The sequence below is a fragment of the Phocoena phocoena genome, chromosome 8 (genome assembly GCF_963924675.1).
Source record: "Phocoena phocoena chromosome 8, mPhoPho1.1, whole genome shotgun sequence".
Taxonomy (NCBI): Eukaryota; Metazoa; Chordata; class Mammalia; order Artiodactyla; family Phocoenidae; genus Phocoena; species Phocoena phocoena.
Window position 1 is genome coordinate 97319364 of NC_089226.1, and position 22562 is coordinate 97341925.

The 22562-nt window shown below is 48.9% G+C and overlaps 1 protein-coding gene across 1 annotated transcript; it reads right to left on the reverse strand.

Moving 5' to 3' along the window:
- Positions 1 to 223: 223 nt before the first annotated feature.
- C1QTNF4 (C1q and TNF related 4) lies at positions 224 to 1198 on the reverse strand. The gene has a single exon (XM_065883096.1). The coding sequence runs from the start codon at positions 1196 to 1198 to the stop codon at positions 224 to 226; it is 975 nt and encodes a 324-aa protein (XP_065739168.1).
- Positions 1199 to 22562: the final 21364 nt, after the last annotated feature.

The following is a 22562-nucleotide window of genomic DNA, read 5'->3' on the forward strand; positions in this document are numbered from 1 at the left end:
CCAGCTGTAGTCAGTCCCTCCCGCCCCGCCCGAGACAAAAACGTTGCAGTCAAGACAAAGCGCAGGACCCCAGCAGACAGGCGCCGGCGCAGGCCCACTTTATTCGCAGAGTCCAGCCACGCTGGGCGGGCCGTCATGCTCGCGCCGGCGGGACATTTCGGGCCGCGGTCCCGGCTTGGCATGCACGCCCCGGGCCGCCCGGGGCTCCTCTCCGGGTCGTGGCTCAGAGCTCCGGAGGCCCGAGGCCGGGCGGGCCGGCGGGGATAAGGTCGGGGTACACCAGGAAGCCGGAGAAGGTGATGTACTTGCCATGGTTGCTGTAGGCGCCGTAGCCGTCGTGGTCGTGGCTGAGCAGCCAGACGGCGTCGCCGCGCCGTAGCGCCAGCATCACGCTCTGGCTCTGCATCTCGCGACGCCGCGATGCGCCGTCGTCGTAAATCATGGCCTGCACCTCGTCGCGGTTCTTCATCAGCTTCACCGACAGCGTCTTGCGCGGCAGCTTGCCCAGCGTGAAGGAGAAGAAGTAGGCGCCGGGCAGGCGGCAGCGGAACACGCCAGCCGCCGCGTCGAAGTCGCCGCCGATGTTGACGAGCTCAGTGTCGAAGGCTAGGGGCCGGTGCCGCGGCCCCGGGCCCGCGTCCGAGCCCACCAGGCTGCGCGTGCGCGCCGCCGAGAAGGCCGAGCGCGGCTCCGGGGGCGCGGGCGGCCCGCGCGCAGGCGCGTCGGCGTCGGCGTACACCAGGTAGCCGCTGAAGGTGGCGCCGGGTGCCCCGAGCGCGTACTGCTGGGCGCCGTGCAGCCGCAGCCACACCGTGTCGCCGTAGTTGAGCTGCAGCATGGCGCTCTGGCTGGCGGCGTGCCGCGTGGCGGGCCGCCGCTGCTCGTCGAAGGCCAGTGCCTGCACCTCGTCGCGGTTTCGCACCAGCATCACCGACAGGCTCTTGTGCGGGGCCTTGCCAGCCGTGAAGGAGAAGAAGTAGGCGCCGGGCACGCGGCAGCGGAACTGACCGGTGGCCGCGTCGAAGTCGCCCCCGATGTTCACGTACACCTTGTCGAAGGTCACCGCCATCTCCGACGTGCCCTCCAGGGGGGTGATGCGTGCTGCCGAGAAGGCTGAGCGCAGCTCTGTCGAGCCCAGAGCCGGGCCCAGGGCCCAGCAGGCGGCCGGGCCTAGGAGGCCCAGCAGGAGCGGCAGCATGGCGCCTGGGAGGGGAGGCACGAAGGAAAGGAGACAAGGGTTGGGCAGGGGCGGCCTGGAGACGGGTTCCCTTCACAGACCCGCCGTTGACCCACAACTAGGACTCCTAGTTTCCTACACACTTGGACTAGGTCAGTGGTTCTTAAAACGTCATGGGGCCTCAGTGTCACCTGGAGACCCTGTTAAAACACACATTGTTGGCTCCCACCCCCACCTTGTCTAGTATGAGGCCCAAGAATTTGCATTTCTAACAAGTTCCCAGGTAATGCAGAGATGTTGCTAGTCTAGGGACCACACTTTGGGGGCCATTGGATTAGGACAGTTTTGGTTTGTTTTTTTTTTTTTCTCTCTTCTTTTTTTGTAACCACCGAACTCCTTTTTCAAGTGAAAGATCACAGACATATACCATAGATGCAAGCACAAATGCTCTGGTCAGAGGGTCCTATAGCCCTGTCTGCTGGGCTTACACATCCCCTCCTCCTTGACACCCAGGGGCCCTGGAAACGCAGAAGGTGGTCAGGGGGTCTCTGAGTTTCCTTCAGCCTCCGATTTGCTGCATTTTCCTGTGTCTGTTCTATGGTCCTTACTTAGCCTGCCCCTCTCTCAGGCACTGGCTCTCTATACTGATATCCTCCATGATGGCTGCTGGTTAAGCCCCCATTTTGGCAGGAAAGGAAATAGCCGCTCCCTGACCCATTTCCTGGCCTCTGACCCAGTCAAGGGTCAGCTCCCATGCTGGACCTCTGGACTCTCCAGGGGCCCTTCTTGCACTAAAGAGGCCAGAACAGATGGGCTTTGAGGTAGCTCCCTCCCCCTGTAAAATCAGAGTAAGAGAAAGAGACTCCTTCCTCTGGGCTTGGGGGCTGGTCACTGAGGGGAAAGAGAGAGCCAGGGGCTGCTGGGGATAGAGTGAGAAAGCAACAATTCCAGCACGGCTTTGGCAAGTCTGTGAGGTCAGCAGCTTGGTTCCTCAGTCGTAGTGGTGGAGTGGAGAGGACTGACAGCTAAACCTGGGCCCAGGTCCTGGCTCTACCCGTTACAGGCTGTGAAACCTTAGGCAAGTTCCTTAATTTCTCTGGCCATGGCTCCCTCTGTGTAACTGGGGAGGAGACCTGCCTCACAAGCTTACTGTGAGGATGCTCTGAGAAGGCATGTGTGAACACCTTCGTTGGATGGCACTGCAGTCAATTTTTTGAGAAAATCGATCTGATCAAGTTCTTTTTTTTTTTAATTAAATTTTTAATTTTATATTGGAGTATAGTTGATGATCAAGTTCTTGACATAAGGGGTTAGGGTTCAGTAACTCCTACCCTTGGAAACTTGGTAAAGGCACTACTTAACTCAGAGGACTAACTCTCCAAGGGTAGAATTACATAATGCTTCCTAGTAGGGCATAGGCTGTGGGGATTGAATACCCTGAGGACCTGAAGTGGAGGCAAAGCAGAAAAGAAAATGAGCTGGTAGCAGTCTAGGCCGTGGGCCTCTATGGGAAATGCCCGGGGAGTGTGTGTATCTTTGTGTCTCTTAGAGACACCGCGAACCTGCCAGGAAGGGTAGCCAGGTGCAGCTGTGATGTGCCGCACACGAGGACGTTCGCCTGAGGTTAGGTGGGTGCTGGAGTCCAACCCACATTCTACTTGCCCAACTGTGTGGAATTGCTGCCCCTGGGGGAAAGTGTGCCTTTTTCTAATTCTCATAGTAAGACCCCCAAGTCCCTAGCCCAGCTGAACACTCTCTCCTTACACAGGAAGTACCTTTTCTCATTCTTACAAAGGTGTCCCATGGGCTAGCCAGTACCCTTGGTGAGGGCAGGGGCAGGGAGGGGGGGCATGTGCAGTAGTGAAGATTGCACCTCACAGTATTCAGTGCAGTCCCTTTCACAGAGCTCTTTGGACACGTCTGGTGTCACAGCCAACCTGCGAGACAGGTGGGCCCTCTCCTGTTTTATAGGGGAGAAAGCCAAGGCCCAAAAAGGGGAAGCATTTTGGCCCAAGGCCACTCATGGAGCACTGAGGCAAGCCTTGAGGTCTGTTGACTCCAAATTCAGTGTGCTTTCCTCTCCACCACCTTTCCATTCTAAACACAGTTATTTCCAGCCAACCTGTCATCTGCCTCAGTTTCACTTTTCACAAAAATTGAAGTGGAATGAGTCTTGGGATCTAGGGTGAAAGGGAAAGAAAGCAAAACCAACCAAAAAAATATTCTTAACATTTTTGTCTTCTGGGAACATCTCAACTCTTCCTGACACTGCTGCTCTCTTAGCAGGTCTTGCCCCAGGAGCACCTGCCCACTCGACCCTCAGTAATCTTCCTGCCAAGCCTTCCTGCCAGTGCCAGAGGGTCCTCCTGTGTGTCCAGTACCCAGCCTCCATTTCACCTACCACTGCCCATTTCTCAGATCTGTGGGTCCCCATCCTTCCCTAAACCCCCTTCCCGGAGCAGGTCAGAGGTAGCGGGTGTCAGGTGGGCATCACAGCTCCAGGGAAGGAAATGGCTGTTCCTAGCTCCATCCAGGTGAGGCTGAAAATAATCATCCTCAAAGAGAAAAAACTAGGACACAGTGCGCTGGACAGACCCAGAACCCTGGAACGGAGGGTGGAGGTGCAGCCATGTCAGGCTAAGGGGATTCTAGAGACCCCTCCCTACCAAACCTCAATTCCCAATCACCCCCTCCCTCAAGCTCTGCCCAAACCTCCTTCCCCACCTACCTTGAAAACCCCTCAGGCTCCCAAGAAGATAAGTCCCCCTTTCACAGACGAAGCCAATTAATCCTTTCTCATGAAAAAAAAAAAAAAAAAAAAAACCCTCGGAAAACGGTACCCCAGACCCTCTCTCCCCCAGACCTTCCTTTATCCATCCCTTCAGAGTAAAAGCCCTTGAGGCTCTTTCATGAAAAAAAGCTCCCAGGTCCTCCTTTCAGGGAAAAAGGACCCAATTCCCCGGCCCACGCTTCCAGTCAAGGAGAAAGCCTGGCTCCCCGCGCCCCAGAGTAGCCCTCACCTGGCTGGGGGCGGCGGTCGGTCGGCTTCTCTCCGAGCCCGCGATCCGGCTCCGGGCTCCGGGCTCTGGGCTCCGGGCTCCGGGCTCTGGGCTCCGGGCGGGCGCCGGGCTGCGCACTGACCGCCCGCGCTGCGGCGGGGCCGGGCCTGGCGGCGGCGGCGGCGGGCGGGGCGCTGGGACCCCGGGGTGGTCTCGGGGTGGCGGGGCAGCGAGGGAAAAAGGGCTGCTGAAGAGCTAGGCTCCGGGACAGCGCGAGGAGAGGCGGGGTAGGGGCGGGCAGGGGGAGAAGCGGGAGGGGAAGCGAGAGGGAGGGGCGCGCCGAGGCCGGGGAGCCGAGCCGCAGGGCCCAGGGGCACCGCACGAAGAAGGCCCCCCGCGCAGGCAGCGCGAGCACCGGGCTCTTCTTCTTCCGTGACCTCCCTAAAGCTTCATCCTCTGGGTCTGGAGAGCAGGCATCATTAATCTAAGTTAGCAGATGGGGAAACTGAGGCAGAGGTCAACCTAGCGGTGGCTCAGGGCACTCTACAGACCAGCCTTCTCCCTGATTTGAGGAGAGGAGACTGGAGCAGGGAGAAGAGACTGGACTAGCCTCTGGACTGCAAGGACAGTGGAAGGTGAGAGTTTGGCTGGGACAGATGTCCAAGCTGAGTGGCACCGGGGGAGGGGGTCTGAGGGAAGAGAAGGATAAATGGATCAATGCTGCCAGTAAAGGAAGGGCTTACAGTGACCTGACATCTCACCTCCAAATCGGAAAATGCCTGTGGTTGGTAAGGAAGGAAGGAGGAAGACAAAACCCGCAGACATCAGAGGGTCAGCCTGTGCCCCCTGGGGAGGGGTTGAGGAAGGAGGGGAGTCCTTGGGGCAGAATTGAGTGTTGGCAGAAAGGGCTGCTTCCACAGCGTCTGCAAGGAGGGAGAGGGTTGAGAAGGGCAATGGGAGGGCTCCAAGGGCCTGTTTGCAGAGGGCCACTGACACCCTGCCTAGCTGGGTCGGGGTGGCAGGACCCGGCAGGACACCAGGGCTGGAACAGCTGTCTTCCCACCGCAGCACTCACCGAGGCCCTTCCATGGCTTCCACTCTGGACTCTGGCACCACCTCAGGGGGGCTGCGGTCCTGACAGCTGTGCAGGGGACGACCTGCCTGGCTCTCAGTAGATGCTGACCAAATGGATGGCTTTTGAAGAGCCCCACTCTTCAGCTGCCAGAGCAGGACCCCTCTGCCTACCCCCCCGATTGACTCAGGGGGCCTGAGCTCTAGTCCTGGCTCTGCCACAGACCCTCTGTGTGGTTTCTGAGAAGCCTGGTGCCCCGTGAAATCCCCTGTCCTCTGGAGCTCTCCTTCTGGAACTATCAAAACTTACACGACCCCAGTTAATCTAACATGGGTTAGTCCTCCTGAAGGTGTTGACGGTGATGATGAACTCATTAAGTGTTCTCCAGGGTGCTGAGGGAATGATAAAATGAATCGATATGTGCCTCAATAGAAAGGGATGGATGGAGGCGTTTCGGCCTGGGCATGGGGGCATTTGGGGACAGAGGGTGAAGCACCTGTCTAGCCTTTCAGGACCATCTTTTCCCTCCTTCATCAGCCTGAAAAGGCCTAGGTAGGGTGTGGGGGGAGGCCTAGGAGGGCTGGGGAAGGCAGGAAGCCAATCTGCGGCAGCCACAAGCCTTCTTCTGGACAAGGAGGTCGGGGTTGCCATCTTGAAGGTGCATTTTGAAGGTGTGATTCCAACAGTGGGAGGAATGGGAAGAAGGCAGGACTCTCAGGGCAGAACAGTTAAACCACTGGGGGTCTGTCTCAGGCTGAAAGCCATCTGACACTTTCCCTAGGTCCACAAAAGCATTTCAGCAGAGAAATGAAATGTTCGTTTCATTTCTCTGGAGACAGGTGGCTGAGGCAGATGACAGCAGGGTTTTTGCTTCAAGGGATGGGACAAGGTGGAGGCCACTGGCAAAGGGATACAGAGCAGGAGGATGTCATGTACTGGTGGGCATCTAGGCAGGCTGGGCAGGCTGGGGGTGCACCGGAATGGAGTTAGGAGGCAGCAGGGTTCAGAGAAGAGCCCTAGGGCTAGGCTGTAGCTCCTGTCTGCTCCTACCACAGCACAGTGATAATTTTCATAGCAAGTTCCTTTCATTGGGTGTAGCAGATGCTACCAGAGCCCCCAGTCAAGCCCCCAGGCCTACTCGGAGGTCACCTGCAGACAGTTTCTGAACTTGCTCCCTGTGTCTCTCCTGTGGCATTCCCAGCTTTGGACGTGAGTGTGGGGCAGGCTGGAAGTGGGGAATTAACGCCCCCAGGGTAACCCTCCACCAAGGAGGGCCCAGAGTTAGTGGATAAATCCTCTAGCTTTCAGTCCCTCTGAAAGTGGGGCAATTTCCAATTCCCAGGCCTGTTCCAGTCTCAGAAAGACTCCAGCAGAATGGAACCTAAGTCGTCCATGGGGAAAGCTTGCTTATCCCTGTATGCTTTGCTTGCTTTCCTCTCATGCTTGTCTCACTCCCCACTCTCTCACCCTGCTTCTGGGATCACCTCCTAAATAAACTACTTGTATCCAAATCTGCCTCAGGGTCGGCTTTTGGGGGGAAACCGAACTGAGACAATGAACGATAACTGTGTTAAGTGCTTTTTCATTTCGCCCATTATCTTATTTAACTTCTATTTATTTGTTTATTTTAAAAGTTATTTTTGGCTGTGCTGTGAGGCATGCGGGATCTTAGTTCCCAGGGATCGAACCTGTCCCCCTGCAATGGAAGCATGGAGTCTTAACCACTGGACTGCCAGGGAAGTCCCCTTATGAAATTTCTTAACATCCCCTGAAGTAGATGTCACTAACCCAATTTTACAAATGAGGAATAAAGAGGTTAATGCAGAGGTAGGATTCAAAGCCAGGTCTGTCTGGCTCCAAAACCCAGTCCTTAACCACTGTGCTTTGCGGCCTCCTGAATTCTTTGATCCTCTATGGGCCTTAATTTTTTTTTTTTTTTTTTTTTTTTTTTTTTTTTTTGCTGTACTCGGGCCTCTCACTGTTGTGGCCTCTCCCGTTGCGGAGCACAGGCTCCGGACGCGCAGGCTCAGCGGCCATGGCTCACGGGCCCAGCCGCTCCGCGGCATGTGGGATCTTCCCGGACCGGGGCACGAACCCGTGTCCCCTGCATTGGCAGGCGGACTCTCAACCACTGCGCCACCAGGGAAGCCCCGGGGCCTTAATTTTTCATCTGTAAAATGAGGAATGCGTTCTTAGTTTGAAGGGAGGCGATGTACCCATTGCCGCCGGCAGCTAGGCCTGGCCAGTGAGATGTATGCAGAAGTTATTAGGAGGTACTTCCCTGGCGGTCCAGTGGTTAAGACTCTGCGTGTCCACGCAGGGGGCATGGGTTCAATCCCTGGTAGGGGACCTAAGATCCCACATGCCGCGCAGCAGCATGGCCAAAGGAAAAAAAAACTAAAAAAAAAAAAAAAAGGATGGTGAGGATTTTACATAGTGCTGATAGAGGAGTAAGGGAATGGGATCCAGTCTAAGGTAAGAGTGTGAGCAAAGGTGTGGAGGTAGCGTAGATCGGCCAGTTTGTGGCTCAGTTGAAGAGGGAAGGGTTTGTGGAAGAGGCCTGGCAGGTGAGGTGTTGTAGGGCTTAAATGCTGAGCTAAGGAACTTGGTTTATCCTGTCGCAGGGGGTTAGGGCTCAGAACAGTATTTAAGATTACTCCTACCACAGAGTGAAAGGCAGCATTAAACCATGCACAGAGCCCTTCTAAGTGCGGGACAGAAGAGGTGAGGAGAGGCAGGGAGATCTCTAAGGAAGATAAAGGGAAGGGACAGGTGGAAGAGAAACTAAGAAGAGCTGCAGAGACTGACAGAGAGAGCACGTGCGCACAAGCTCACAATTTAATTAGCTTCCTGGCTTGCCAGTGGCTTACAGGGGAATTAGCAGAGCTCAGAGTCTAGGGACCTTGCTGGGAGTTGAAGGGAAGCTAATAAGAAAGACAACAACAAGCCCCAGGGAGAAATGAAAGAGGAGGAATCGTCAGCCAAGCAGAGATGCCGGCAGGAGAAGCAGATGTCAGGGTGCTGAGTCCCTGCCTTCCTTAGAGGTTTCAGCTTTCCAGGGGAGTAGACTTTTAGAGCTCCTGGGCTGGGCTCCTGGCCCCACTGCCCCTGGTTCCAATGCCTCTGAGCACCTGATAAACAATGCAGAATGGAGGCAGTTGGGAGTGGCTGTGAGGATCAAGTTCCCCTCTGTTGGCCCTTTTCCCAGAAGGGAACCCCCAGGTCCCTTCTGCAGATGGGGAGGTTGAGGCCGGAAATGCGGAGGTGGCCTGCTCCTGACCAGATGTGGCAAATTGCATCTTCCAAAGACAGCGGGATAGCATCTCCCAGCCCACCCTGCTCTTCTTACACCATGCCACTCCCCTCTAAGAGGAAGACCTAGGTTGGGCGTGAAAGGTGATGCTGCTTCTGCCTGGTGCTCTCTCTTGAAACTCACACTTGGAATCCAGCCATCATGATGTGAGAAAGCCCAGGCCACATGGAAAGGCCACGTGCAGATGTTGTGGCCAACAGCCCCAGTCAGGACGAGTTATCTAATTTTCAAGGTTCAGTGCAAAATGAAAAGGTAGGGCCCCTTGTTCAAAAGTTAAGAATTTAGAGGGTCACACCATCATTAAACCATGCATAGAGACCTTCTAAGTGTGGGACCTTGTGTAGCTGTACAGGTTGCATCCTGTGAAGCTGGCCCTGACCGCAGGTGAGGTTCCAGCATCCACTGTTTGCAGTGTGAGTGAGGAAGCCTTCAAGTTGACTCTGGGCCCAGTCACTGTCTGACTGCACCTGTACGAAGGACTCCGAACGAGAACTACCTGGCTGAACCCAGTGTATGTCCAGACCCACTAGGGACAGAATTGATTGTTATTTTGTTTTAAACCAGAAACTTTGGGGGTTACTGCAGCCATAGGTAGTTGGAATACTGGGGGAAACAGAACGTGTCAAAATTGGACTGAAGATGCGGTACAGTTACTGAGTTTCTCCCCAAACCCAGGCTCATTACCTGAGCTACCGTTGCTGGTCCTCCTTGACCCATGTTGGCAGAGGAGGCAACAGGTAACTGCAGACCCTACCTATGGACCTCTCACTATGGAAGATGGTGGAGCCATTTTGAGTCCTCTGTTTCTTGCAGTTAAAAGCACTCCAACTTTTACAAGTTATTTCCCCTCTCTGGGTCCTGGTTTCTTCGGATGTATATTGAGAGGACTTCATAATCTAGGGCCTGTGAGTCTCTGGAGGGAAAATACAGAGGACTTGGTGACTAGAATGAGAGGGGGGGAGTGAAGGAATTGGAAGAGTCAGAAGGTGTTTACTTCACCTCTTGTACTGGGATCTGCGGGGGGACAGGGAAGGAAGAATGTTCAGTCTGGGTCAGATGATGACTGGTTCCACTTTGGGCATTTAGATCACACTAGATTTGGGGGATGGAAAACTGGGGGGGGGGACTTACATAGTGTCATCAATTAGGTAGAGAATATAATTATGCAGGAAAAGATTGGATAAACACCAAAATGCAGGAAAAGACTGGATAAACAAAAATATTGTTATTTATGCTAGGTTCAGGGATGATATTTATTTTCTCTGTAAAATATTTTCTATTTCCCAAACTTTCTACAATGAATATTTATTCCTTTCATTTGAAAAGTAATTTGAAATATCAATAAAAACTTTATTTCTTTCAAATGTATCTAAATACATATTGGAATTAGAATATTATAAAAGTGGGAGCTTAAATTAGAGGAGAAAAGATACAATTGAATAAACTGTATGGCAACAACTAGGCAGCCATCTAGAAAACTTTAAGTTGGATTCGTACATCACACCTGATACCAAAACAAATTCCAAACGGATCACATAGTTTTTTTTTTTTTGCGGTACGCGGGCCTCTCACTGTTGTGGCCTCTCCCGTTGCGGAGCACAGGCTCCGACGCGCAGGCTCAGCAGCCATGGCTCACGGGCCCAGCTGCTCCACGGCATGTGAGATCTCCCCGGACCGGGGCACGAACCCGTGTCCCCTGCATCGGCAGGCGGACTCTCAACCACTGTGCCACCAGGGAAGCCCGGATCACATATTTAAATGTAAGAATGAAACCAAAACAGTACTAAAAGAAATCAAGTGATATTAAAAAAAATTCAAAGAAGTTTGAAGTATGACATAAAATCCAGAATTCATTAAAAAAAAAATTGGTGGATACTTTTTACTACAGCTTAAAACAAATCATATTAACACGGCAAAACTGCCAGAAACAAAGACAAACTACAAACTGGAAAATATATTTGTAATTCATAACACAAAGAGCTCTAAGAAAAAGACGACTGAGTAGAAAAGTGGGTAAGGAATATAAGCAGTTAATAAAAAAAATACAAATAACTGTTAGAATAAGACAATTACAGTAAGATGCCATCATTGTTTTTACCTCTCAGGTTATCAAAGATCTATAGATTTATAACACACTCTATTGGTGATGAGGTGGAGAAACATTCATACCCTGTTAGTGGGAGGGTCAACTGGTACCCCTGGACAGTTGGACAATATCTACCAAGTTTTAAAATGTGCATGCCCTTCAACTCCATGATTCCACTTCCTGAAAAGCTGTTCTTCAGTTATATGCCCACATGTCTGAAATGACATGTTATTCATTGCAGCATGTTTGTAATAGCAATAGAGGACCCATCCAATAAATTCGAATACATAGACTACCTACCCTTTACAGAAGAATGAGGAGTCATTTTGTATACTGATATGAAATAATCTCTAAGATTTACTGTTAAGTGAAAAAAAACAAGGTGTACATTGAGGGAATTGGTAGGTAGCCGAAATAAAGCCCAGCCAAGCTGTAGCCATCTGAAGCCTCTCAAAGATGTTTTATGCACCCCTCAAATCATTGATTATAGCAGGTTCATTCTAAATGTACTTTTTCTATTCCCCCTTACAATTCACTCCCCTAATACATTATTATTCTACTCTTGGCCTTCTACATGAGAGTCTTTTACTGCCTTTTTGTGTTAGCTTGAATATCACCGTATGAGAGGATATTTCCTAACAACTGGCTATGACCCAGTCCTAGTCCCATCTCCCTTAAAAAAAAATAAATAAAGCAAACAACTTGCCATTTTCTATTTATTATGGCATTTATCATTCTAACATATTTTTTAGCTATCCACTCTAGAATATGACCTTCATAAATATTTGTTGAAAGAATGTTGGTTAAGTCTTCTGCTCTATAATCCTCATATGTATTCTTTGAAAAATTTATTTTGCCACTGTAGTGTAAGATCTAAACTTCCATACAGACTAGACTACACATCAGGCTTCTTTTTCCATAAGTCCACTCCAACTGTACTTGGCCCTCAAAGTCATAGCTTCTTATAAATGGAGAAAAGAAAGTTTCATGGAAGGAAATAAGTTTATTTCTCCTTTGCTTTCCCAATAAGATGACCTCTTTCCTCCTCCGACTCTTTTATTTATTTATTTTTGGCTGTGTCAGGTCTTAGCTGCGGCATGTGGGATCTTTCGTTGTGGCGTGCAGGCTCTTTGTTGCGGTGCACAGGCTTCTCTGTAGTTGTGGCACATAGGCTCCAGAGCGCACAGGCTCAGTAGTTGCAGCCTGGGGCTTTAGTTGCCCCGCAGCACGTGGGAACTTAGTTCCCGACCAGGGATCGAACTCCTGTCCCCTGCATTGGAAGGCGGATTCTTAGCCACTGGACCACCAGGGAAGTCCCCCTCCTCTGACTCTTAAATTCCCTACAATTTATTTTTTTAATCCAGAGTTCCATTTTTCCATTGATGCTTTCTTGAAAGAGTTCCCTTGAGTTTACACTTAAACAAGAAGAGGAGTTTAGGACCAATCCATTACAACATATTGGAAAATTTGTTAAATGTTATACATTTTATATTCAAAACTTACTTGAGAATTGCTTTAAGTTCAGGGCACCATGCTGTAAAGAGTTATATCTATACTGTTAGTTAGTATAATAATTATTTTTGTAATTCTAATGTAAATAGTAATACTTTATTAGGCAAGAGAGGTCCTTATGACCATTTCAGAGTATGCACTGGGTCCACATCTTTGAAATTTAAGTAATGAATCAAACAGGTTCATGAATTATGAAATAAATATTGATTTGATTACAAAAAAACAAGGTGTACAGTATGCTACCATTTCTTTTTTTTTTTTTCCGTATGTGGGCCTCTCCGTTGTGGCCTCTCCCGTTGCTGAGCACAGGCTCCGGACGTGCAGGCTCAGCGGCCATGGCTCACAGGCCCAGCCGCTCCGTGGCATGAGGGATCTTCCCGGACCGGGGCACGAACCCGTGTCCCCTGAATCGGCAGGCGGACTCTCAACCACTGCACCACCAGGGAAGCCCCTACCATTTCTATTTTTTTAAAAAAGTATGCATTTGCTTTTATGTGCATGGAATACCTCTGAGAGAATCTTCTAGAAACCATTAACAGCAGTTGCCTCCTGGGAAGAGGAATGGTTATGGGAGAAAGACATACTTTCCACTGTTTTACCCTTTTGTACCTAAAATTTAAAAAGGCAGGGAGGGACTTCCCCGGTGGTGCAGTGGTTAAGAATCTGCCTGCCAATGTAGGGGACACGGGTTCAAGCCCTGGTCCAGGAAGGCCCCACATGCCGTGAAGCAACTACACCCATGTGCCACAACTACTGAGCCTGTGCTCTAGAGCCCGTGAGCCACAACTACTGAAGCCCGCGTGCCCTAGAGCCTGTGCTCCGCAACAAGAGAAGCCATCGCAATAAGAAGCCTGCTCGCCGCAACTAGAGAAAGCCCGCACACAGCAACAAAGACCCAACACAGCCAAAAATAAAATAAATAAATAAATTTATTAAAAAAAGGCAGGGAGAACCAGTATCTTTTTGAGCAGCTGCTTGGTTCCTGCTGGCTTCTATTCAACCTGAGGTCGGCTGAAAGCCCTCAGCCTTTTTCACAAGCACCGTCAAGCCAAACTTCCTTCATCCTGTGCTGGTGCAGCTGATGTTTTAAAATACGTATAAATGCAGGTCTTTCCACTTCTTTTAAATTCATCCTGTGGGTTTCAGCTCACTGTTTCAAGATATTTTAGAATCTTGATTCTGACATCCAAATATTAGCTTTTCCTTCCAATAGTGGTGCCACCTGCACTGTGAGTGTGGCAGACACGATTAACTACTGAGCTGACCAAATGCAGAATCTAGAAGCATGAAATTTAAGACTTCTCCCCGGATTCACATCAACTGAATAACCAACTTGGGGGGAGGGGCACAGTGGTTAAATGGGCTAGAAATCCACCCGACTGGGCAATCTTGGAGGTCACTGTTTTCCTGGCTGTCTCCTCAGTTGGGAGGCACCTGATGTCTAACTGGAAACAGGGTACGCTATGTCCAAGGAAATTTTCCTAGTGGCCTTCCAAATAAATAATAACAAACTATATTATTGTTGACATTATTATTTACTCTATCTTGTTTTTAGTGAAGGTACCAATTCTCTTTCTAGGTGTTCTCAAACCCACAGTTTAATATGATATTCTAGAATAAATTTGGGAATTCACCTGAAGTATACCCACCTAGAGTTTCCAGAATCTACCTCTTCCTCTTTTCTAACACCGGGATATTTGCAGCCATCGGGCATTGGGGCCCCTTTCCTTTTGTCCGCAGCTTTATCAGCTACGTTGGCAAGGGTTCCAGAATCTTCTCTGCAAAGGTTTAACACCTTGGGATTTGCAACTCATTTAAATGGCTGGGTGCTTAGGTTTACTTCTCTTCTCTCCCTTTGGAGTTTCAACTTCCTCTATCTGAAGTTTTGCTTGACTCATTCCAGTTTAGAAATGCTTTTCTTCGATGGAGAGTGAGGAGAATCGGGGTTGAGTATTCTGCTTTCCGACAACTGCTAATCTGGCACCTTTTCCCCAAGTTAGAACCCTATCCTGTCTTTATTCCTCTTGCTCTGAACATAACCAACAACGTCTTTTACTGTCTGCACTTTTTCCGAGTCTCATTTTATCAAGGACTTCAGCCTTCTTCTCTTATACCTGCCTTTTCATTTGTGAGCCTGTCAGGGAGCTCTTGGTACAGCCACGCTGGTTTCTTCAGCTCTGCCCCTTTTCCTGTCCAAGGATTTTCTGCAAATGGGCTACCCTCATTTTCTATTTCAGAGCCTCCTGTCTCCTGTGTCACATTCCCATCTAAGTCTCTAAACGTGAGATAGTAACTCTAATCTCTTCAAGTTATTTTTCTAGGACTATTTATTTATTTGCTCACCCACTCATTCCATGGCCAACATGCCCTTCCTTCTTGATTCGACTTTGCCCTGTGGTTCCTGTGCCACTGACAGCTCCAGGCAGATCTTCCCCACGGTCAGAGCTAAGGTCGGGAGAGCTGCTCCCTGGCAGTCATGTCTGTCCACTGAGAGAGGAACCGGTCGCTGATGCATGTGAAGCTGTGTGGGACTGTGGCTGCCAGGGCAGGGTGGGGGCAGTCCCCCAGCCTGCGGCCATCCCGCCCTCAGAGCTTGGCTGGGCAGGTGGAAGTGGACTCCCGTGGGGCCATGGCTTCCAAGCGCTCACCTGTCAGTTTCACCCAAAGGCTTCTCCCCATCCCCCCACCCTGGGCTGGCAATGCGCCAGGGCGGAGAGCAGAAAGCACACAGGATTCAGAGTCAAGCATATCCAGGTCTGAATTCTAGCTCTGCCCCTTCCCGGCAAGTTGTTTAAATCTCTGTGCTTCCATTTTTCTCACTTGAAAAATGGGGATATTATGTGGTTGATGGGGTGATTGCGCATAGGTTTCAGTACCCATCAACCCCTGTGCTCATCTCAGGTTCACGGTTCTCACAGGTTATGTCCTTGACGGACTGTGCTGCTTTCTTTCCCTTTCTGGTCAAGCTGTTTCTTTTGGACATGCTACAGTGTATGTCTATGCCTGGTGAACCTTCCTTTGATGAGCCATGCCCCTGCAGCCCCAAGTAGAGTAGACCCTTGAATCTGTTTGGTTGAATCTGCAGATACGGAGGGCCAACTGTATATGGTTCCAGTGGAGCTGACCCTGGATCCTGACACCTTCAGGCTGGACCTGACTCAGGTCTGGCCAGTAGAGTACTCCATCCCCCAGACACACCAAATGGAACGGTTTACAGATGGATGTGTGTCAAGCCAGAGTCCTCCAGGGATTCTTGCTGGAACTTCCCTAAGAGACATTTACTCATTCTCTGAAATTACAAGCTCTAAAAAGCCATTGAGTGAAGATGCCATTTGTCATCTTGCTGCCAAGTGCAGTGAGCCTGTCTGAGAAGGAAACCAGGCAGAGGTGGGCCCAAGGAATGGGGCGAGTGGGAGTCCTGATGCCTTTGTTTGAACCACCAGATTAACAACTGACCATTTCTGTTGCTTGAGCCAATACATTCCTTTTCTTAATTAAGCCAGTCTGTTGGGTTTCTGAGTATGCAACCATGATATACAACTTGACCCTTTCATTGTTATAAAATCAAATTCTCTCTCATCAAGTTGCATTTTTACCTCCTTGTTTAAAACTGTTCCCCTATTTTTATGTAGAAAAACAGAACTCAGTACGTGTGCATGACATATTAGAAATTCCCCAGACTTGCACACCCAGCTCTGAATCCTGGCTCTGTCATTTATCAGTCTTGGGCAAATCGGTTAATCCTTCTGAACCTCACTTTTCTATCAAAAAAATGGGATTATATTTTGTTTATATGGCTGTTTTATGGGTTGGAGCTAATGGATATATGGGCAGGTCGTGTAGAAGGCCACCAATAAATATTCTATTATTAGGTGGTAAGTACATTTATGTTATCTCAATAGCTTTCACTCTGTACAGTTGTCTATAGATGCACTACTTTCCAGGTGACATCTCTTTTTTTTTTGTTGTACGCGGGCCTCTCACTGCTGTGGCCTCTCCCGTTGCGGAGCACAGGCTCCGGACGCGCAGGCTCAGCAGCCATGGCTCACGGGCCCAGCTGCTCCGCGGCATGTGGGATCCTCCTGGACCGGGGCACAAACCCGCGTCCCCTGCATCGGCAGGCAGACCCTCAACCATTGCGCCACCAGGGAAGCCCAGGTGACATCTCTTAACCACCAGTGTTTCCAGGTTTATCATGGCCGGGACCAAGGAGAGGGTAAGGACTTTTGGTACAAGATGGAAGATGAGGAGGTGGACAGGAATTTCAAAGCTCAAATGGAGGAGAGATGGAATTAGCCTTTTAAAAAACATTTGCAACTGCAGAACTTTACACCCACTTTCTATTTATAAATATCCTTGTCTCTCAGCTTGGCTCCTTCTGCACAAGGCTCCAGCAGAAGATAACAAACACAAAGAGCAGCTGCTAATGAGGTACAAATATGCAGAGCAGAGGAGGCTGTAGGAGGAGAATTGGGACTGCATGACTTGGGCTTAAGGTGCATGGATTTAAGGGTGCTAGAGCAAGAAGTCTTAAGAAACTTAGGTCAGAAAGTATTTTATCCCCTGTAGGAAGCTTGTATAGGCAGAGAAAAGTTGTAGCCATCCTCCATAACCAGATCATACCATACAGCTCCAGCTTTATCTACTGCCTACTGTCTTGCGCTGGTGGCAGGAAGACAAGATAGAAGCCTGCTGCAACAGCTGAGCAGAGATGATGCACCAAGGCACTGGGGACGGAGGGAGGATGACAAATTCAAGAGGCATTTCTGAGAATCTAGCAGTGACTTCTTAGAATAGTGAAGGGTGGAGAGGATTCAGTCCTCTCCAGGGTTTTAGCTTGGGAAACAGGGTGATCATGAAGTGTTTAAAAAAATTTGAGAATGCAAGCACCACTGCAGGCTTGGGGAGAAGGGTTGTGATGTAATTGAATTTGAGGATCCTGAACAAACATTTATTGAGAACTATGTGTTAGGTATTGTTCCAGGTGCTCATTATATGGCAGAAATACAGCTTTGAAGAAATGTTAGGGGGGCTTCCCGGGTGGCGCAGTGGTTGAGAGTCCGCCTGCCGATGCAGGGGGACACGAGTTCGTGCCCCGGTCCGGGAAGATTCCACGTGCCGCGGAGCGGCTGGGCCCGTGAGCCATGGCCGCTGAGCCTGCGCTTCCGGAGCCTGTGTTCCGCAATGGGAGAGGCCACGACAGTGAGAGGCCGGCGTACGGCAAAAAAAAAAAAAAAAGAAATGTTAGGACTGTCATTAGAGATGCAATTCCACTTTCCCTCAACTCTTGGCCTTTACTAGTTCCATGACTTTGCCCATATTATCTATATTTATAAAGTATTCCCTCACCTTCTAATTCTTTTTTTTTTTTTTTCAGTACGCAGGCCTCTCACTGCTGTGGCCTCTCCCGTTGCGGAGCACAGGCTCCGGACGAGCAGGCTCAGCGGCCATGGCTCACCGGCCCAGCCACTCCGTGCCACGTGGGATCTTCCCGGACCGGGGCACGAACTCGTGTCCCCCTGCATCGGCAGGCGGACTCTCAACCACTGCGCCACCAGGGAAGCCCCCTAATTCTTAAATAACCATAACGGCTACCACATTCCAAATATCTGCTGTGACACTGTACTCAATGCCCCGATAAGAGAAGAGTTATCCTCACTTTAGAGATGAGGAGCCTGAGGCTCAATACGATCAAATAACTAGTCCGAGGTCGCATGGCTGCTAAGTGACAGGGCTGGAAATTGTTCCCATTCCACCATCCTGCCTCCCAGCACCCTGTCCTTAGAAAACCAGGTCAAGTGCTACTCCTTCATGAAGTCTTCCCTGAGTTCCCCTAACTGGATGTCAGCTTTTCCCATTGTGGATCCCAGGGAGCTTGGTTTCAACTTCTGGCACATCCTGCCTGTCCAACACCCATCACAGCAAGTGTTTGGGAGACTCGGTGAGAACCCTTTCAGTGTACCAGGCTTTGCTTTCTTACACATGGTTCCATTTAATCCTCCCAACATTCTTAGTTTTTATGTTCTCGCCAGACTGTGTCCCTTCCTCAGCTCCCAGTAATGCCATGGAGGACGCAGAGATTTATTACATCCTCCACTGCCCACAACCCAGGGCTTTGCACTCAGTAACTGAGGGTTGTATTTATAAACTCTAAATGTGGGCCCCTCAGGGAAGGAAGGGCATGAAATGCTGAATTCCAGGAGGAGGTGAGCAGTCTGAAGTGAGGTACGGCTCTGTTGTTTCCATTTTCACCCTCCTTTTTTGTTTCCAGCCAAAGGACACTCTCACCAGTCTCTGGGATGCCAGGAGGGCAGGGGTGCAGATGGGATAGAAAGCGACTAGGCGCACTTCTGTTTCCTGTCCTTATCTCACCTCTGGCTCCTCAGTTTGGAAATAAACTGCAAAGCCTGATAGATTTTTCCCTGGAAATGTGGCATTACCAGCGAACAGTCCATTCTTCTGGCTGCCTTAGTGAGGCAAAAACTGGTGCTAGAAAAGGTTCTCTCACCAATGGTGTCATCTTGGGTTTGGGAGGGGGCAGGGTTTGTATCATTATTTGCTCTCCCTCTTGGGAAGTTGGCGAGTCTTCAAGAGCTCCTCCAGGTCACATTTTTGTTTCTCTCCCTTTTCCTTGACACGCTCCAAAGCACTGTTCTCCAGCCATATTTTGGTGTGGTACTAATCTGAATCTATTTGAAAACATTCTTTTTCAGGGTGGCAGTAAATTGGTTCTGGAACAACTGTGGTTTTAATACAAATTCTGGCTAATTGGTCCCAGACAGATTTGGGGTCCCGACTGCAGAGGAATCCACTTACGAGAGTGAGGCAAATGGGCTTTTCAACATTTCATCTCACGGCCATGGAATCATGGCAGTGTGTGTGGAAGACCTGCCTCCCAAGACAGCCTGGGGAGGCAGCAAACAGATGAGGCTGACTCATATGGACAAAACTGGTTGGAGGGGAAACACTTTTAGTTGCTTTAGAAAGCTGATTGCTGTTACCCTCTAAGATATTCTCCTGAAAAAAAGGTTGTTTTTTTTTTTTTTTTTTAGTTGGTGGCAAAAGAACCTTTCATTTGCAACTTTCCCTCTAGGACAAAAATCAGAGTTCAAGATTCTAATTCTCTCAAGTCTGAAGAGGTAAGACAAGGGATCAATGGAGGTGGACAACATGAAATGTGGCATCCTTAAAGAAGCCTAAAAAAATCTCTCCATGGGAGATAAAACACACAACTTTGTATTTAAAAACAAAAAAAACCTCCATGGGAATCCCCTGGCAGTCCAGTGGTTAGGACTTCGCACTTCCACTGCAGGGGGCACGGGTTTGATCCCTAGTCAGAGAACTAAGATCCTGCAAGCCACATGGCATGGCCAAAAAAACCAACCCCCACCCCCCGCAAAAAAAACACAAAAAAATCTCCAAAGATACAAATTACTATGGCACTTAGGGCAGCAGCCTGAATGAACCCATCCAATATGCAAGGATGTTCTAGAAGAATCCATTGAGGGAATTTCCAGGTGGTCCAGTGGTTATGCTTTCACTGCCGACAGTTCAGCTTCAACCCCTGATTGGGGAACTAAGGTCCCACAAGTCGCAGGGCATGGCCATAAAAAAAGAATCCATTGAGAAGCTGACATGTAAATCACTTTCAAAAAATGTTAACCTTCAAACGTAGTAGGAGTTCCAATACATTGGACTAATGGTACTTCTAGGAAAAAATCCTTCCTGTACAGTAACTTAGCTTTCCATCCACGTAAATCATGATAGTATAGAAAAGTAATAGTGATCATCTCTATTTTCAGTTGCTTCACCCACTTATCATTCTGCGGAGGCAAAAAGTGTATCTTTCCTGATTGAAGACCATTCTACTCTATTCTGTGGGAGGCTTGTTCTTTGGTTCACTGATCTGACTAAAAGGCAGGGCCTTTGTCCTCAGATGGATCACGTATCATTTGGCTCACTGGCTACTTTATTCTCAGCATTTCATTGCTTCTATGAAACAGTAAACATGCCTTGATATTTGAAAGACTCAGGTTTGAACTCTCCTCTAAAACTTACTAGCTGTATAATTTTGAATGAGTTACTTAATCTGAGTCTCATTTTCTTTATTTCTAAAGTGGGCATACCTACTCTACCAAAGCTTATGAGAACTAAAGCTTATAGCTTGGCAGTCATTACTCCCTACTGTTCTCTCTTCTTGCTTCCCCTTACCTGCCACAGTACCTTCAACTGACCCGACTTCATGCACTGCTACTTCACCAGCTAGTTTTCCTACAAAGCCCAGTGAGGTTGTTTTGGTGCGCCTGTTTTAAAGGGCCAAATATAATTTTTTCACATATTTTCAGATCAGAGAGAAGTAATGCCACTGCTGTGTTAAGCCTTGAACTTGGTGTTGGATGTAGTTTGTTTTGTCAGTTCAGTTTGCAGTATAATTTACGAGACTTAGGGGAGAAGTTTGAAGGCAAAGATCTCATCTGGTTGGGAGGACTAAGAGAGACTTCACAAAGAGATGGCACTAGAGCTGAATTTTACCATATAAGAAAAATTTCAATGGGGAGGGGGAAAGGAAGACATTTCTCAAGTAGGAAATCATAGCAAAGCTAGGGTATGTTTAGCTGGGATACAGGACCATGTTTAAAGTTTCTTTCATCCTAAGGTTGCTTGTATACCCTGGTACTTTTACAAGCACCCCAAAGTTCCAGGAAACCCCACGTTCTTTTCTTCAGTCAAGCTTCAATGACCAGCAGAGTCCCCAGAGGGAATATTTCCTGGCAACTTAGCTCAGTGCTGCCAAAGCAAACCACTTGCCCAGTTTCACAAGTGCAGCTTGCTAGATAATCCTTATCTAGGTTTACATGATTTACATGTATAATGAGTCAGTTTAGTATTCCTTGCATGTGTATCTTTTTTTTTTTTGCGGTACGCGGGCCTCTCACTGTGGTGGCCTCTCCTGTTGCGGAGCACAGGCTCCGGACGTTCAGGCTCAGCGGCCATGGCTCACGGGCCCAGCCGCTCTGCGGCATGTGGGATCTTCCCGGACTGGGGCACGAACCCGTGTCCCCTGCATCGGCAGGCGGACTCTCAACCACTGCGCCACCAGGGAAGCCCTTGCATGCGTATCTTAAGAGTACCTACCTACCTGCATTTACTAGCCCCTGAATAAATTTCAGACTCTGAGTATGTTAACGGCTTATAAAGTTTTATGGAGGACCACGGGTATAGCACTCTTATGGGACTTATAGCTTGGACGCAGTTAGATTGATCAGCCAGTACTCTGAATGAAGCCAGGCCTTGGTGAAATTTTTCCACAGCCCGACTTTCATAGGCAAAGCCAAAGCCTTGGCGCCCGCTGGTGGTAGACTGGTTCTCGCAGTCAGACAAGCTTCTCAGCTAGGCAGGCAGTAGCATGTACGAGAACTGAAGCCACAGGATAATACACAAGGCACATCTTCCCAGATCATCTTTACTTGAAGATTTTTTTTGGGAAAAACAGTAGGTAATGCAAAACATTTTTATATTAAAACAAATGCAGATACTATTGAATAGAATATAAAATTTACATTCCTTTTTGAGACAAAGAGACATCAAAGACATTTCAAGGTAAGCTACTTGGGAGCTTCAGGCTACATTCCTAAACCCCGGGGGAGGGAGAAGACCCTGCACGCCCACTCTAATATTGTGGGTGCTGCAGCTTTGATAGGGAAGTAGCAAATTCTTCTGAGAAAGAGCAAATTCAATGCTTATTCATTTGGCAACAACCCAGTGGATTTAAGTAAGTGAAACCAAATGCTTTCTCATTTTAGAGCATTTTAACCTGCTTCTAAAAGGCCTGAGTAAATAAGATCTTTATGTTTCAGTGGAAATTTATGCCCTTCTAAAATGATTTTTTCCCCCTCCTCTGAACGCTACCATGCCTAACTGAGGGTATGACATGCGAGGTGGTCAATATCCTAAGAATCTTGTGGACTTACGTCTGCATTACCAAACGTGAAGTTACAAGTATACCTTCCAAGTGTGTCATCAGGAATGAAAAACAAACTACTCACCTTCTGCAACAACAAAAACAAAATAACAAACAGAAGCACAAAAGATTATATACAATTAGAACTGTATAATGATGTAATTTAGGGGTTGGCAAAGACTTAGCTCTTAGAGAAGGGGACTAATGCCGCAGTATTTGCTTTTCATATTTTATATAATAAGAATTTCTTTTGGGAAAAAAAAAAGCCATTATGCTTCCTTTCCAAACCTTGCTTATATTCTAATCGTCCTTTTTTGTTGTTGTTGGCAACACAATTTATTGCTCTGCAATAACAGACTGAAGGCATGGATGCCTCACGCAGAGATTTTCTAGGGTAGATTAGCAGGGTATTGTCCTTTCTTTGAAGTTGAGAGACAGGGTT

Excerpts from the sequence above, each read along its gene's own strand:
- C1QTNF4 (XM_065883096.1), bottom strand. The coding sequence starts at position 1,198 with ATGCTGCCGCTCCTGCTGGGCCTCCTAGGCCCGGCCGCCTGCTGGGCC.